Below are 17,923 nucleotides of genomic sequence, written 5' to 3'. Positions count from 1 at the left end.
GCTGCACCAATAAACAAATCAATTCTTGCAGTTTGATCATACACCTAAGGCTGAAGTTACTGATAAAGTGATTTTCCCTTTTTATTTGATACTGATCAATGTGCCACTCAGATTTGACTGGAAAATTTTCACTTCTCCATAATCCTGGTCATAGTTAGATGAAGGAAGACTCACACTACTCCAACCTTTTCACAAACCACCTTGAACAAGAACACTAAATAATTATACCACTGAGCTTCACACAGCTAATATAAAATACCTTGATGACTGGAAGCGTTCATTCCTCTATTGATTTTTTTCACCACCAAATTCTGTAATTATTACTTCTTTATTTAATCTATTTGAAAAAATCTATGCTAACGTTGCTGTTTAGAAACTGCCATTTTTGATGTTGACTGTGATGGCAGAAGTTTGCTTTCTGGCATCACAGTCAACATCAAAAATGGCAGTTTCTAAACAGCAACATCTACATGTGGCACCAGAACATTTGCTCTGACAGTGATGCTCAAAAGCAATGCTTGCAATCAATCTTCTTCCTGATGAGGATGCTCCCTTGCAGAAACAGGCTATGCTCTTGAAAGAGCCACATGGATATCATGAAACAGCTTACCCCAGAATTCGCTCCTCACTGAACACAAACCCTGGTGCAAACCCTTTGCAGAAAAATAATTACTCTTTCACCCTTCACTGAAGGAAGATTTGACCTGCAAGAGTGTGTTTCCATGACAGCTTTCCAAGAGCCTCAACATGCAGCACTCTTCCCTGGAGATCACTGGTGTCATTAGGAGCAAATTCCCCGTTAACCATCATATGCATGTGCAAGAGGTCGACCTGGCCACAAATCTCCAGTGACCTGCCACAGGTGGCAGTTCCTGTTGCATAAGAGTTCCTGGCCCCTCTATTCCTGTATTTCCCAGGACTTACTCTGCTTCTCCTGGTGCACCTTCTTATGGATGAGGGGTGTACATGGAATTAAAGAGTCAAAGCCAAGGCTAACAGAAACATATGAAAGTCACAGTTATCTGTGAGAAACTATTTATCCTCTGAGATTCTGGGCTCGATCCTCAAAAATCTAAACACGTGAATCCTAAGCATTAAAATATATTGCTTCTTAATTTAATAAAAGGATGGGCTTTGTGGGCCCATGGGTTTTCTAGCACCTAACTCCCTCTCTCCTACAGAGTGATGATCACCCCTGTCTTATCCTCTGGAGTCTTGTCTTATCTTCTTGTCTTTGCTCTTGCTCTTCTATCAGAGCATGTTTGACTGATTATTTTTGCTCTCAGATGGTCAAACTTTTCAAGTATGAGAACAATTATTTTCAGCTTTTACCTAGCCACGAAGGTTGCCGCTTCTTTTTCAGACCCGATGTATTTCTGCCGGAAAACACTGGTCGGATTTTTTTAGCCGAAGTGTTTTCATTTCTGCTGCCCTGAAAAAAGACACCGCCTCTCCCCACGGCTTCCCTTGTCCCAAGAAAATCTCCCGTGCTTTCGGCATGATGCAAATTCTGTGTCTCGCGAAGCTTTCCTCTCCGCGTCTCGAATTCAATCAGGGCTGATAGATTCAAACTAATGGAAGTCAGGACTGATTCCTCCACGTCTTTCTGCCCCAAACTTTTCGATTTCCCTCTTCCCCCTCCAGGCGCCGACCGGGGGAGGGGCTGCCAAAGAACGGGAGTAGGTGGAAAAAATGTCATAAAGGCGTAGCTGCCGGGCAGCTGGGTGGAAGGGAGGGACGCGGCCGGAGGAGCCGGGCGGGAGGAGCGGGCGGCGGGGCCGAGCACGGCGAGTCCCGGGGCCGCCAGAGGGCGCGGCCGGGCCGGACCGGGCCGGGCCGGGGCGGGCACAAAAGCGCCGCGCCCGGGCTCGCCTCGGAGTCGGCACCGGGAGCGGAGCGGGGGCTCAGCGTCCAGCGCTCGGCGGCGCCGCTCCGGGCGGGACTCGCAGGATGCCGGCGGCGCGGCGGTGCGGAGCGCGGCTGCTGTGCGCGCTGCTGTGGGCGGCCGTGGTGCGCTCCTACAACGTGGACCTGGGTCGCCCCCTGATTTTCCGGGGTCCCAACGGGTCCTTCTTCGGGTACTCGGTGCTGCAGCACTACCACGACAGCACGCGGTGGTGAGTAGCGCGGGCGGGTGGGCGCTGCCAGGAGGGGTATCCTGTCTTGTCCTATCCTATCCTATCCATCCCTCCTGGCAGGCAGCCGCATCCCCCTTCAGCGGGCGGCCAGGGAGCGCCCCCGCCCCGGCTGCGGGGCCTCTCCCGCTCGGTCCGGCTCTTGTGCGGAGCTCCGGGCTCCGTGTGCCGGAGGGATTTCCCCGATGCGAGCAGGGCGTTTTAACACGGGGATGTCCTCTCTGGGCTGGCAGCCGGCGCTCGGCTTTGTGACCCAATTGTCCCCAAGCGCCGGCCGGCCCGCGGGCGATGTCTCCATGCTGTGCTCCATCCCCCTTGCTCGCAGAAAATGTTTAGCTCACCGTCCCGGCTGGCTACGAAAAAGCGCAAGGGGTAAGAAGGTATTGGGTTTTGCCGTGTTAATGGGAGATGTTTCTAACCAGTAACTTCCAGCGGGAGCAGCGCGCTCAGCGCCCGCGGAGATGAACTCTGCCCGGAGAGGGTCAAAATTCCTTCGGAGGCTGAAGGGACGCTTCCAAATCGTAGAGGAAATGTCTGCGTAACTTAAAAAAATATATAAAAAAGAAGGCCGAAGATGGAAAGTTTATCTGCATCCAAAAATTTGTGAAACTGGCAAGCTTCGTGTTTTCCCGTTGATTGAAAAGAGCAGTAGACCACAGGCTCTCTGTTGTCTGGGTTAGAGGCTCTTTGTTAGAATTAATAGTGATTTCTCTTAACTGGACCTAGCTGGTGTCATCCGGTGCACTTCTGATGTGAGTAGGAGCCATTGCTGCCAGTAAGCGACCACAAAGCATGTATTTATCTTTTTATACTTAGATATTCAGCTATTGATCTTGGAACTTTGGTGCACTGTGGTTTAAATAAATGTATTCATTCTGCCATACAGTTCTTTAAAAATGAATTTCTTTCACACCGTTTAGTTCACAAGTAGTTCTATGCTCTGCCTTTCTCCATAGTGGCTTTCATGGAGCATTCATTTTTAAGGACTTATGATTTCATAGAGGAAAAGTACCCTGAGAGAAGAAAAGATCTCAGTTTAAAGCAGTGCTTAACTTAGGTCAGGAGTCAATGAAGGGTGCAGAGGCTGAAAGGAGCTTGTATTCAACACAAGTTGCTGGGGATTTGCAATGGTGTGAATGAAATGCTGATCTAGTGCAGCATGGTGGGACAAAAGTGGTAGAATTTGTTGCTTCTTATGTAGGTATCTGTCATTCTGATTGACAATATGAATTCTCTTCAGATAGCACCTGCTGGTGTGGTATATTTGGAAGGGAAGGTGGACTAGGAAAGAGTCTTGCAGATATCCCCACTTTGTTTAGAAACATGCTGGACTTTAAGTTGGGCATCTCTCTGAAGGCAGGCATCTGTTAAAAGTCTGGTGGTCAAATCTCCAGTTGTGTAAAATCCATTTCCTTTTAAATGGAGCTGATTCATGGTGCCTTTGCTGTGGCACCCAGAAGAAATTAAAAACCAAACCAACATCTAAGATCATTAAATGTTTTTAAATAAAAAAGTTGTTAAAAGGTTAACGGCAGCTTAATATAGTCAGCATCAGCACAGTCAGAAATCATGAGGGTGGGATTGTTACCACTGATGGGAAAGTTCCTCTTTTCATTGTGAGACCAGGAAGTTTGCTTTCATGGGTACTTCAGAATCCTGTTCCCAACAAACACTGGGATAACAAGTTGGGAGAAGAGTATTTTTACACTCCTCTTGATTCTAGTGTGCTACGTGCAGTTGTGCACGTAATGTGTGTGTGCATCCTAAGGGTCAGTAATGAATGTCTTAAAAGTATATGCAGCCTTCTTCCAGTTTTCTGAAGAAGCTCCTCTTAAAAGTCAGGTTTATTGTTTGGTTTTGTGTGTCAAGTTTTTTGTCTTTCTTCTTGTGACATTTATATTCCCAAGGAAGAGCTATGATTTCAGTTTTCTTATGTCCATTGGGTCTGTACACTGCAATGGGAAGTAGTTATAATAATTTAACTTTAGACAGTGGTATTTTGGGCATTGAAGGCTTGCCTGGTGAGTTTAGCACTCTGTGAGCCTGCAAAAATGTGATTGCTCATATCTGAGGCTGATAGGGCTCCTGCCCAGCTAAAATTGTTTAATATGTTGATATGCTCTCAAGCATTCGAAGGTATTCAGGGAACTCTTGCTCTTTATTGCTTGTGGACCTGATACTCACCTAATGTTCTTTTGATCATGAGAGCTGTGCTGTTTTTGGTAGCCTTGTCCATGTCCTGATGTGTGTGAACATTTGTGTGTGTATATATATAGATACACCCATACATATATATATGTATATATGGTCACCAATTCATATTAAGATGGTATCTCCCATAGCCACATCTTCCATGTTTCAGATCTTTGTTTTCCAAGACCACAAAGGCACCTGTCTGTATTGCCTTCCTTAGGCCTGTAGGTTTCCAGTAAGCTGGTTCAGAGTTTGGCAATTCTTTCGGGCTTATATGAGCCAAATATTCATGTAGAATGAAAAAAAGAGGGGGGGGGGGAAATAGGATATTTTATATGAAATCTTACATCAGATGAATGTGAATAGTCAGGCTGCTGCACACAGAAATTATAATGGAATATGGGTGTTCAGCCACCACTACAGTGGTGGAGCCAGTCAGTGCCTTTGATGTTTTCTGCAACAGTTGATTGCAGTGATGGTTCCATTGAGTCGTTTTTTGCGCATTTTCTTGTCTCAAGAAAGGTTTCTCAACACAGATGTGCTGAGGTTATTGTATTTCTGACAATGTCTGCTTTTCCTTCCTTAAGTGGGTTTTATGGCTGTAAATCTTGGCAGGTTTATTTAGTTACCCATCATTGCCATTTTCAGCAAGAAACCAGGTGGCTGGTTGCATTTGGAGCAGGGACAAGCTGAAGTGTTTCTGGTCTTTGCATATAATTTTGAAATTTGGAGTAAGGGCTCAAAAAACCACCAAGAAACTACCAGACAGTTGAAAAAGAAAAAAAAAATGCAACATTTTTTTCCCAGATAAGAGGTTCTAATAATTTGAAATCTGATTTTCCTTTTTTAAATTGAATGTTACTTTGTTCTCTCCTTCCCTCTTTATGACCCCTTGCTGACACCCTCAAATCTCTCAGCAAGACAAGGGTGACCATTTCATCTTGTCTGGCAAAATGATCTGGCATGAAAAAGTAATGAAGTCAGTGTAGTTGCATGGTGTCCTGCTGTGAGTTTTACAATAGAGAATGAGTCTGGTTTCTGTGCTGTTGCATCATTCCTTCACCCTGCTCTTCACTGGTTTGCACTGCTGCTGAAATAATGAAGGTTGATCTGCATCTTGGGCTGGTCGACCAGTGCTGTTAGCATGCCATGTAAACTTGTGAGCCATCAGAAGGAAGGTGATCCAAAACTGGACAGAATAAACTTTCTAGTACACTTGGAAACATTAGAAAGCAGGCATTCTTTATCTGTGCAGGACATGCAGCTGATCTCTCCTGGTTCTGCATGTGTTGTGAGACTTCACAGCAAGATACTTATCATAAACATATATATTAATTTAAATGTGTTTCTTATCTAATACATAAACATCACTTTCCTAGAACTATTTTGCATGCATCTGCCTCCTTCTGAAAGTCCTTTTATGGTTCTGGAGGTTTATTAAGAGGGGTCTCTGGTGGTTGTATGCACTGAATAATGCTTCAATATTAAAGGTGACCTTTCCTTGAACTTTTTCTTTGGGCACGCTATTGCTTCTTGTTACATAACTTGCCCAAACAAACACTGTAGTCCTCTTCATCTGTTTTTCCACTGGTTCCAGTCACACTTATCATCCTGTATGTATACCTTTATATCCATTCTTATTTTTTTTTTCCAGCTTAGTTTTTAAGCTCTATTCAGCAGCTTTGGGGGAGCTGAAAATTTTTATTCCCTATGTTATTTATCAAAGGTATGGGAACAGACTGACCCAGTGGAGACTGGATGTTGTGTGCATAATCTAAGCTGTGATACTGTAGATCCTGCCATGGAATTTTGAGGAACCTGAGCTTGCTGACCAATTGGTCATGGATCATCCAGCCCTCCTGCTTCTTGTTCTGCATGTAATGGATGAAACAAGGGTTTTATTTCAATTAGCTGGGGTTATTTTGCAGGTAACAGAGACCTTTCTAAAGGGGACAAACTCAGCTGGGATATGGTGGTAGGGCACCCTTCTCTGCTATTGCTTTTGAAATGAGCTGTGGTATGTAAAGATATTTAAAGACCTTTTTCCCCTGCCACTTAACATTGCAGTGAGGTGAGGTACCTACAGTCCTCAGTCATTAAACTGTGATTGTCTAATCACTGCTGACGTGCTGTGGACTGATGCTTCATGTGCCTGGCATCTCTCCAGCCATAGGTCAGCTCTGCACTTTTGCTCACTGTTCCTTCTGTTAAATGCAACAATTAATTTCCAAATCTATATGTCCTGAGGGTCAATCACCAGCAAAGTGATTGTCACTGCTCTTCAGGAAGTAATTTTACGGAGGTGTGAATTTCTCTGTGGCCAAAAACTTCTTGTCATCCAATAAAATTGGCTGCTGCAGCTCCTCCAGTGGAATGGTTTCTGACCATGCAGCTGCATAGTTTTTTTTCAATACAGATGAAGGTATTTGTCCTTGATTGTGTATGAAGGCAAGAAGAGAAAATTAAGTGGCCTTTCTGCTTAATGCTCCCTATTTTGGTTTAAACCCCTATACTTTTTTCACAGAATCAGTGGGATGAGGCTGTTGCTTACACATTTCTGTACATCTCAAGGAAAATGGCTAAAATGGTTCCAAACTCCCCTCCTCCTGTTCTTGGTTCTCCTTCTTTCTGCAAGTAACCTCTTTCTCTTGAAAGGGTTTTCCCCTTCAAGGTGTCTTCTTGCAGCTACTCACTAATATTCTGGGGGCTTCCCATGGAATATTATGGTTGTGGTGAGAGCCTGCACTCATCAATAACCTGCAGAGAGTATTACTCACATAGTAAGCCTCTTGGCAAAAGGCTGGAGAAGTGCTGGTGCTTGCTTGCAACAGCCCAAGTAGTCATATAACAGCATTGGAAAACTGTACAGCAAAAGTCACTCATTTTAAACAAGTGCTGGTTAAACTATTTGGAGTATGTTGGAAAGTTATACTTCTTCTAGCTGTATTTATATCTTCTGTGTTTATGCCAGGCAAAACTCCACAGCACTGAAATGAGAGAAGACTCTATTAGACGCTAAGACTTTGTTTTGAAATGTATTTCTGATTTGATATAGTAGCAGAGGAAAAACACTTTCTCTGATTGCTGTTCTTCATAGACATTGCAAAAGATTTCAAAGGTGTTTTAAATCTGTAGAGGAGATACAAAACAGGTGTTGTTTTTGCTCCAGGAGTCCCGAAGTATTTAGATGGAAATGAGTTGCCAATCCAGGTCTGCTGAAAAGTTTAATGATAGTTAAAGGGATTACTTCCTTACAACAGTTAAGACATCCCCTACAGAAGCTAGTGAGAGAGTAAGCAAGTCTTTTTGTTGACAAAGGAAGTATTTCAGTCTCAAACCTTTGAATAAAATTAAAGTAATTAGTATGTAACAAATACCAGCTAAAGAGCATGTGAACCAACAGAAAACCTCCCATTTCCCTGAAGGAACTATCTTAGGGCATGGGTGAGCATGGATCATGCCAGATGAAACAGTAGCTCTGCAAAGGTTTCATTAAGTGCAGGAGTGAATGAACGAGACAAGATCTTAAGATGATACAGTGTATGCTGACTCAAATTTGAATTTGCAAATACAAATTTGAATGTACGGACATTCAGGACAATCCAAAATAGATTTACCATTGGCACATGTCAGGGCTGCTTCTTTCTACTCAGTCCTCATCAAGAAATGGCAGTGAACGTTTACTTTTTGAAAGGTATAATTGCTCAAGCAATATTATCTGTGCCAGTAGCCTACTCAAATTTTTAATTATAAATTTTTCCCATTAATCTTTTTAAGGAGAAATGAAAAGTTTTTGTAATTTAGGCTCCATTGTCTCTTTCATGTTGCAACCCAATGAATCTTGTGCATGATCTTGCTAAATCATATGTACTTTTCTTAAGTTAGAGCAGAATCTCTTTTAAACTGGAGTTCAGTGTGACCTGTGTTATTATTATAATGGGTCATAGAAACATGATGTTTCCTTTTGCAGTTTGAACCTGTAACTCTTTAAGCTAGTAATGTTTATTTTTGTTAGACCTCATGAATGTCAATAAGTGAATGTTATGCATTCATTGCCTGTTTAAATAAAATGACTGGCATTTGATTTTATATCTGCTGCCTGCCTCGCAGGATTTCCATTTAGAGTTATTTTTCAAGCTCCTTTGCACTTGGTCCCCAAGTGCGCAGCCTTTGTAGGTTTTACCAGTTTAAGTATTTTGAATTTTAATTCTCCTCACTTGTGAAAGCATGACGTGTGTTGTAGAGTGCAAGACTGCAATTCCATCAGAATTCTCCAAATGAAGCTGTTTAGCCTATAAAACCTCAGAGAAAATGGTTACTTGTCATGGTGTGACTTGGGTTTTGCCAATTTGAATATATTTAATTTCTTTTAGAGATAGGATTTGGGAGTAGAGACAAGGCAGGCTCAAAACTTAAAAAGGTACAAGAAAAAATTTATTAATAACATACACACACACACAAAAAAAAAGAGTTCAGAATAAGATTCCTAGATTATTCCTTCCTCTCTTCATTCCACATTCCTTAATAACATCATACAGAAAACACTTCAGTCAGTTATCCACCCAAATAATAATTTCAGTTCACTTAAGAGAGAAAAGTCCCTTTTTTAATTTAGGCTTAGGGGGTGACTTCACCTTCACAATCCACATCCGCAGATTATGAATTTCCTCCCATTTTTCACAGTCCTTCCAGAGCTGTGCTATGGGTTGTGTTACACACTCGGGGTGCCACTTTTAAAGGCAGGCTGCTGAAAAACAAAATTCTCTTCATATTCTTCTCTATCAAATGTCTCTGTTCATATTCCAGCCCCAAAACAGAGAGAGCTCCATTTCCCCTAGGCAAAAAAAAAGTCTTCTACTCAAGCACCCAAAACCTCCCCAAGTATATTTCACAGTTTAAAGGAATTTTAGTGTAGTGACAATCCCCTTAGCCCACAAAAAGGTTTTCAGCTACTTATCAGTTGCACCTTTTCAATCTCTTCCCATCAGGAACTTTATCTCTATTCCGCTGACCTCTGTAGTCTCCATGCTTTATTCCTTCTCATTCAGAGGAGCTCGGCAGATTGAGAATCTTATCCAGGCATGAAAAGAGTTAAAATTGTATCCAGATCGTGAAGAAGCCAGGCCAGGCTGTTGCTGGAAAAACTCTGAGCCACATGCATCATCTGGGGCCTCTCTTCTCAGAATGGGAAGGGAGAGCCTTCGGTGGCTGCCCCATCCCCCCGCTCGGCCATGCCATATGAAGAGTCGAGCCAAGCCAAAAAGCCGCGCAGGGCCGGGGGCCACACGGAGCCAAGGCCACCAGGGCCAGGGCCGAGCTGTGGCCGGGCCAAGGGCTCCCTGCAGAGCCGGAGCCGGACCGGGCCCCGGCCAGAGCCACCTCACCTCCCGCGAGCCGGAAGCAGAAAGAGACCAGCTCGTGCAATCCAATGTGATTTGTGAAAGCGGAACGACCTTCAATTGGTTTCCCGAGCTGTCCATCACCAGCCAGCTCTCTGATTGGTCCCCGCAGCCCACAGGGGAAGCTCCCAGAGGCGGGACAGCCCCTCCTACCGCCGGCCTCGTGCGGCTTCCCTCAGGCAGCTCCACCCCCAGCCCGTGAAACCAACACCACTTAACTCAGGGGTTTCTCTTATGTTTGTAAAGGTATCAAGATCCACAGGACAGTTTTGTTGCATCCCACATCCAGGGCAGTGTGTCAGGAGTGGAGGTGTGCTCCTGTTGTGTGTAGATGAGGCTCTGATGCAGGAGCAGCTCTTCCAGGTGGCTCAGACTGACCCTGGGCAAGAGCACACCTTGTGCCTTGGGTCTCCCTGTGTGTACAGGGGTGGTGATGATGAGTGGTGGTTGGCATGGAAATTCAGACTGGAGGGTGAGGGAAAAGTTGTTTAAAACAGGGAGAGCATCCACTTTGGGCTTGGTGCTGGGCTGCCCATCTGTGAGTGGGGTAGGTGTGTGTGCAGGCTGCCTTTGCACCAGTAGCTCTTTAGGGGCTGAACCAAGAGCAGTGTCTCCGTGGTCAGCTGCTGCCTCCCAGGTAGCAGCCTGGGTCTGCACAGGGCACTTCTGGAGCCTTAGCCTTCTAGAGGTGGTCACCCTTAGCTCCAGCCCTGGGCTTTACTTTAGTGAGGGTTTTTTTCCATTCAGAAGCTCTGTCATGTGTGACAGTACCAGAGAATTGCAGAGCTGTTACTTAGCTACCTGCTGCTCCCCACTGCCTTCCTCCTGCTTAACCTCCCTCCTCTTCCTCCCCGGCCCAGGTCTGGGTCACAACCACTTGAGAAAGATTGTCCCTTTAATGAGGAGACAGTGAAAGGACTCCTTTAATACTTGGGTTTCCCCTGTAATCCTCTTCAAAAAGCATCCCTTAGGGCATGAGAAGATAGAAGCTGGGTTGCTACAGAGATCCTAACACAGGTGATTAAAAAGGACTGACAGCCTTTCTTCCAAGGGTAACCCTATGGCCAGAGCAGGCCATTGGTTCTTCCCAGAAACACTAGATTTCATGTGGGATAAATAGTACAGGTAAAGTCTTCACAGCCTTAAAGATAAATGTTGGTTGATAGCAGTGTGTTGTGGAAGAGATTTGCTTGTGTTGTTGGTTTGATTTTTTTGCTGTTGTTTTTTTAAAGATGTAATTGTATAAAATGTTCTGAGAATGGGGTGCCTTGGCTTTCTAAACAAGCTTGCAAATCTTGGGCTGGCTGGCAAGAATGCAGCCAGCAGGAGGTTCAGAATTTTGTCTGCTTGTGGGTGTGTCATTCTGGTTTGATAGGGATGTAGCTACTACTGAGGGAAAATGGATGCAAATGCTGTTGTCCATCCTAATGCTTTCCTAAATGCTTTTGGGAGGTGTGTGGTGAGAGTGTGTCACTTTAAATGTGGTGCAATCCTAATGGAAATTTAATTTGTTAAAAATATTTGTGCCTTCACTGTGGAGAAATGCCTTTATTGTGTGATGTTATCAGTTTGTGAATCAGTGTCCTTGTTTTACAAGGTTGCTGAGAAAAGTGCTTTTGCTGGTGAAGCTCTGGTAATGTGAGCCTTGGTGGTGTTTGTTGGTTTTTTTTTCCTTTCCTCCTGAAATTAATCACTTGTTGCTTTGCTTTTGGTTTCCAGGGTCTTGGTTGGTGCTCCCAAGGCAGAATCTAAATACAGCACCTCTGTTCAGTCCCCAGGAGCAGTGTTTAAATGTCGAGTCCATACCAACCCTGACAGAAGATGCACAGAACTGGATATGGGGAGAGGTGGGTAGTCATGAAGTTGGGACAGCTGGAGGCACCCAAAAAATCCAAACCACAGTTGGCAGTCCTGCTGCCAGCTTCAAATTGGCCCTGAAATACTGAGAGGGAGCCATCAGCCTTTCCTGGTGGGTTTTGGGCACTATTAGCACAGGTGTCATATTCTCTTCAGCATTACAAAATAACATCCCACTGGTGCTGGTGTCCTCCCAGTCACCTTGCTTGCTCTTTCCAGGGAGTAACCCTGTAAATGTAGATTTTTTCCCTGATTAACCCAAGCTTCTGTCTTTTCTCCACCTGCTTCAGGGTGACTTTTCTGCATTGTTGATGATGTTCAGCATAAGTGTTTTGGGGTGCTCCTGCCTACTCCAGGCAGTGCTGAACTAAGAGTGCATGAGATGACCCCAGGCAGTGCAGTGATGGCCTCATGAGATGTGGTGTTGTTAGTACTGTGGTGATCTATGGGTTCCCTCAATGCAGCAAATAATTTCTCGAGTTCACTTTTTGTACTAAAGTGGTCTTGGTGAGACCCCTTGTATGCCATTGCTTGGGATCAGGGTTGGCTTCAGTTAATCTGATGAACTGTGTGAGGCAGGGGAAGATGGAGGCCTCAAGTAAAATTGTAATCTAAAACTTTCTGCTGGATAATGATGGTAAAGAATTTTAATATTATGGTTTTTTTGGTGACATGTTGCTTTCTCTGCCTATAAAAAAAGGCATTGCTCATCTCTTCATACTTATACTAAGTAGAATTCCTGTTTATGAAACTTACATGTGTTAAAATAGTGTTTTGGCTAAGTGGTTTGTCCTCTACCAGATTGTAAATTGTCATGGATTCATGAGTGCTGCCTGAGCCTCATTTTTTTCAAGTGCCCCTGATCTCATTTTCAAGATTGTATTCAGGAGACAATGGGATACCTCTCCCATTTACTTGGTGGTTTGATGGTTTATTTAACTAGAACTGTGTGTTTTGCCCAGTAAAATTGTGGTAGCTGCTGCCTGTTGGGAACAGGGTCTGCCCTCAACTGTTTATATGTATGGTGCCACTTAAGAGTGAGAAGATTGCCCCAGTTAATGCATTCAAGAACTAATACATAATCAGGATGCAGGGAGGAAGAAAAGCATTGTCAGATGTTTGATGAGCAATGTCTTTTCTTGTTAGGATTCTTTGGTAGATATTTAAAACTCATGTCTCCTTGCCTTGCTGCCTTTCCTTTTTTTTTTCTGTAGGCAATTCTCGGGGCATGCTCTGTGGAAAGACCTGTAAGGAAGACAGAGATGATGAATGGATGGGTGTGAGCCTAGCTAGGCAGCCAAAGGCTGGTGGAAGTGTGCTGGTAAGTCCCTACTATTTCTGATCTCATTAAAAATGTAGCTGCTGCCTGACTAAGCACATCAGGATGGTGTTTAGCAGTGACTGGAGTCCAGAGTAAGAGGCAGCAGATTCTGTAGTCCCTTTCTGCAAGCACAAGTGAGCCCCAGCCAGATGTGATTTATAGAGGGAGGATTCCAAGCCATCACACCTGACTTGTGTCAGCCTCCTAAATCTGAGGGTTTATATCTTTTAGCTGAATAAATACAATTTGTCTGGGGAGGTATTCTACTAATTTGATCTTTTTGCAGTTTGCCTGTGTTTATTTAGGAAATAAGAAAGCATACATTTTCCTTGAACATATGAATTGTGTCTCAAAACATACAAGGAAAAATGTAAATTGCTCTTTGTGGCTGTATTTTTCATTTATCTATATTAATGTCCTATTAACAAGGGAGAAGAGATGCAAATAGAGATGTTTAAAGTGTGTGTGGATTGGCTTATTGTCTTCAGTGAGGTTACTGTGCACAAAGACAGGACAAGGAGAGCAGATGCCATCCTTAGGATGTGCAATATTTCTTTGCAAAACTTTTCCTGTGATATTGTGAGACTACTGGGGAAATCTTTTCTAGAATGCATGGGTATTTTTCATTATGATCAATAATTGCCTGTATATACATCCATGGTTGGGCTCTGACTGTTTATCTGAGTGACTGTGTCTGCAGGGAAGTTAACAGAAATAAAAAGAAATTTGCAGCAAAATGTTGTATGTATTATATGTGGCAGGGAAATGTCAAGGTTGTATCAGGGTAGCCCTGACAGCAGTCTAATTCTAAGCAGCACTGTTTGTGAGTAGGAATTTTTCAACTGGCTCCATCTTCCCAGTGATATAAAGGAATAAATGCCCTTGTATGTAACATCAAACTGTCTAAAAGCTGCTAGGGAGAAAGACCTTGTGCAGTGATTACTGTGCCAATCACCTGTAAAAGGCAAGAGGACAAACCTTCTTCACTCAGACTTTTTTAAAATATGTGCTTAGAATAGAGGTGCTTATGCCCCAAATCCTTGTGATTGTTTCCCTGTGGGAGAGCAGATAGGTTTCATACCTTTCTCCCACAGTACTGTAAATTTTTTTTTTTTTTACACTTATCTCTCTTGGTAGATGCCTTGTTAGTGTGATAGGAGTTGTCTTTATTTTCTTGGGTGTTTTAAATGTGTTCAGGACAAGAGGAGGAGGGGAGAAAGAGGGGCATAAATAAGATACCTTGAAAATATGAATGGCTTGCACTAGCATGAATGCTTTAATTTTGTCCTCTGCTGTAGATATTTACAGTGTATCCTGTCCTGTATGTGAGCTCAGCTGTGTGTGACAACTGAGAAGTAACAAGGATAACACTACCTGAGAGAAAGCACCCTTGTCATTGTCCAGTCATCAGGCTGAAATTAATCCTAATTAATTTTTAGAAGGTTGCTCATACAATTTTTTTTTTTTTTTTTTTTAGTCTACTCTAAATTTCTTGTCCAAAGTCTATGTTAAGAATAGCAGGTTTGTGTATTTTGGTTCAAAGGAATACAGGTTGCAGCTGATGCTTAGGGGACACCTCCCTAGACAGAATCAGTAATTGGAGGGAGTGCTGGTGGGGCAAAAAGCCCAGCAGCTGCCAAGCTGGGTGCTGGCTGGATGAATGGAGGCTACAAGAGTGAGAGACATGGACAGTCTTGGGTTAGGGCTGGGGAAGTAGAAATTTCACACATAAAGCAGGTTAGAAGTGAAATGTAGGTAAAGTAAATTACACAGCTGGTGGTATGCTTATTTCTGTGCAACTTAGGCTGGTAAAATGTCCCAAGTGACACTGATATAAAACAATCCTAATCCAGGCATTCTGACAAGAATATGCTGCCCCTCACCAAATAGATCATGTCCAGATGCTGGAGAATATTTAATTATATAATTCTCATTACTATTTGTCACCAAAGTCTTAAATTGCTAATTATACATCTGTTTGTAAACAGAACCTGAAATGAATGCAGACAGATTCCTTTGTGCAAGGAAGTTACCTGGATTTTTCAAGTAATTCTTACTCTCTGTTTTGAGAAGATTTTACTGAAAAAGATTTGTGATTTTCCCATACATCGTTTTCAGTACACTTGCTCTTCTAATTTGAAGGATTAGCGTTTCTTTAAAATGTGGCTTTTCTTTGAAGCTCATTTGAAAAACTGGTGTTCTGAGATGATGTGTCTGAATATGTGTTTGTAGCTGTATTTGGCAATTTTTTTAAAAATTGCTAGGTAATAGGGTGTTTCTTTAGTTAGGAGAGTGTAGAGTCTATGTTGTCAGACATTACAGCTCTATTTACTGCATCTGTTCCCAGAGATTCCTTTAAGTCAGGGTAATATCTTTCTGGTCAGTAGCCCAGGATGGATTGTTATGTTTGTTTTTTTTGTTTGTTTGGTTTTTTTTTGTTTGTTTGTCTGTTCTTCTTTTTTTTTTTTTTTTTTTTTTTTTTTTTTTTTTTTTTTAAGGACAAGTGTAGTTGCCTCTCTAAAATATTCATTCTCTTGACATCCTGTATTAGGTTAACTAGTCCCACACTTCAACTGTGGGTTGTAGAAGGAAGTTGTTGCTTTTGCATTGTAGCTGCTTAGTGGCCTAAATTATTTTCTTATCAGCCTTTTCCAGTTGCCTGATAAGAGTACCAGCTTCAGTGGCAAGGGGTGGTAGGGGAGGTGAGGAGTGTGCCAGAGGGCTTTAGCTGGTTGGTAAAATGTGGATTGTGTTTGAGCCCATGTTGTGCCAGGCTGTTACTAAACCAGAATTTGGTGTTTGTGTGATGGATTAAATAGTAAAGCATCAAACAGTGAGGATATAAACAAATGTAGGAGTAAGATTAAATAAGAAAGCTTCTTGTCCTTGGATATACTATCAGTCAGTCTGCATTAATCTCAGTACTGCAATAATGCATCTGAGATTGCCTGCTCTTTCCAAACTGAAACTGTAAAATTGCTCCTTTTACTTTTGTTGGCAGAGGAACCAGGGATGGTGCATTGTGATTTGGAGATAAGCCACATCCTTCAGTCTTGCTCTTCCTAAATACCTGCCACTTCTGGTATTGTGCTCTTTCTGTGGAGCAAAGCCTGTGGTGTTTTGCACAATATGCAGAAGAGCCAAATGTCAGCAGTTCTGAAGTGGCTTATTCATTGTATTGCAGTGTCAGCCATCAATGGATATCTCATCTTGCTTTGCTCAGGAGCATTTTTATTTTGCTTCAAGGGTTTGCATCATTCCTCCCCTGTTCTGTGGTAGAGCTGGAACCTGTACCCCAGCAGCAGCTGCTGAGCACCAAAGTATGTTGATGGTTTCCTTATTGCACAGGGACCTACCTATAACTTGCATCTAAAATAGGATGCATATGCTGCCACTTGTTTGCAATTGCCTCAAATTGAGGTGACTCAGTTCTGTTCCAAAGACCTCTTCAGACATGTGCCATGGCTGCCAGAGAAGGAAGCCTGTAGCCACATTGCCTTGCCTTGGTAACATTGAATGATGCAGCAGTGACAGTGAACTGTAATCAACTCTAAACGCTTTTGGGAAGACATAAAAACCAAAATCAGATGTGTTGTGCCAGGGAGACATATGTGCTGGTTGTTTGGCTGCAGAGAAATGAGTTCTGAGGAGGGAGAGGAGCTGCTGGACTCCTGTCCATTGTGAAAGTGTTATGTTCTGTAGCTGTGGCACAGAGAAGCCTGGGGAAGCACTGATTCAGATAATGAAGGTTTGCAGAGTAAGGCAGTCAGTGGTGAACTATAGTGTGTGCCTGAATAAAGGTCATTAACCCAAGACTTAACAGATTGGTTTAAGGGTGCCCAGAATTGCTTGACTGATAGCCTCCAGTTGATTTTGAGCATACTTCTTACCCAGCAGCAGCTTTTTCTCTCCTTATATTGTTTTATATTTCTTGGTCCTGAGCAAAGCCACCTGCTTGTGATGAAATGCTGCTGTTCTCCATGACTCCATTGTTTGTACTCTTCCAAGAGAGATTAATTAGTAGGTTACTTTATGTGAGTGTCCTGCAGTTTCTGAAATATAAAATATCAAGGAATTTATAATACCACAATCCTTTATCTTTCCAAAATTTTTGAAAATACTCTTGATCTTGTTTCCATTTGAGTTTCTACCCAGAGTTGGGATTGGCTCGACTGTCGCTGCAATGGTATGTGTCTTTATGGCATGTCTCTGCAAGGGTTGTGCATGTGTATATTTGTGCTCACAGCACAGATCTGTCAGGAGAGAAACTGTTTCCTGGTTTTGCTGAAAATGAGCATTTCATATGTTGGTGGTCTGTTGCTGTTGAATTTTGAATGAGTAGTGTGTGGGGATGGAAATCATAACTGAGCCTCCTTAAAGTGCATACAGCAGTCTCCAAAGCTGTTCCTTGTTGTACTTCTCACATGCATTTGGCTGTGGAGTGCCCTCAGAAGAGTTCTTTGCATCACAGGTGAAAGCCTGCAGCATGCAGTGTGGTGCAAAACTTTCTGCAGCCCCCAGAGCCCCTCACTGTCTCTCTGTGACAGCCACATATGGAAATATGTGCCTCTCCTTGAGCACAGGAAATTGGGAAAGCAATAAATGTCAAACTCCAAATGCAACACTGCTAACAGTAGAGCAGGTTTCGCACAACTGATTATGTTCTTTTAGAGTAGTGTTATTTATGTCTTTCTGGACATAAGCATATTAAAATCTATTGATGGCTAGATTGAATTTTGGGCTTCTCAGCAGCTGGTACACTTCCCATGTCCTTTAGTGGAGAAGTGACACAGCTGTGCCTGCTTTATGAGTGGATATAATTTTAAACAATGTTGAGATGCTCTGCTGGTCAGCTCTGAGGTGCTGAGGTAGAAAAGTGGGGTAGCACACAGAGATGGAAGACAGAGAGTATCTCATCTGGGGAGGATGGGGCCAAATATGGGGTTTGGGAAGGGGATTAATGCAAAGCCTCCAGAAAAGCTGAAGGTGTGTGGAGGAGATGATTTGTAGCATAGAGG

General features: G+C 43.1%; 1 protein-coding gene across 1 annotated transcript in view; it reads left to right on the top strand.

Moving 5' to 3' along the window:
• The first annotated feature begins 1,884 nt into the window (after positions 1 to 1,884).
• Positions 1,885 to 17,923, top strand: part of ITGA9 (integrin subunit alpha 9) — a 213,720-nt gene continuing 197,681 nt past the window's right edge. Inside the window, exons 1-3 of the mRNA XM_056485059.1 lie at positions 1,885 to 2,117; positions 11,447 to 11,574; positions 12,799 to 12,905. Of these exons, the coding sequence (XP_056341034.1) occupies positions 1,951 to 2,117; positions 11,447 to 11,574; positions 12,799 to 12,905 (402 nt within the window). The 5' untranslated portion in view covers positions 1,885 to 1,950. The remainder of the gene's footprint in view (positions 2,118 to 11,446; positions 11,575 to 12,798; positions 12,906 to 17,923) is intronic.

Source organism: Oenanthe melanoleuca, chromosome 2 (genome assembly GCF_029582105.1).
Source record: "Oenanthe melanoleuca isolate GR-GAL-2019-014 chromosome 2, OMel1.0, whole genome shotgun sequence".
Classification (NCBI taxonomy): Eukaryota; Metazoa; Chordata; class Aves; order Passeriformes; family Muscicapidae; genus Oenanthe; species Oenanthe melanoleuca.
Note: the sequence above shows the minus strand (reverse complement) of the source record. Positions and strands in the feature narration are given on the sequence as shown.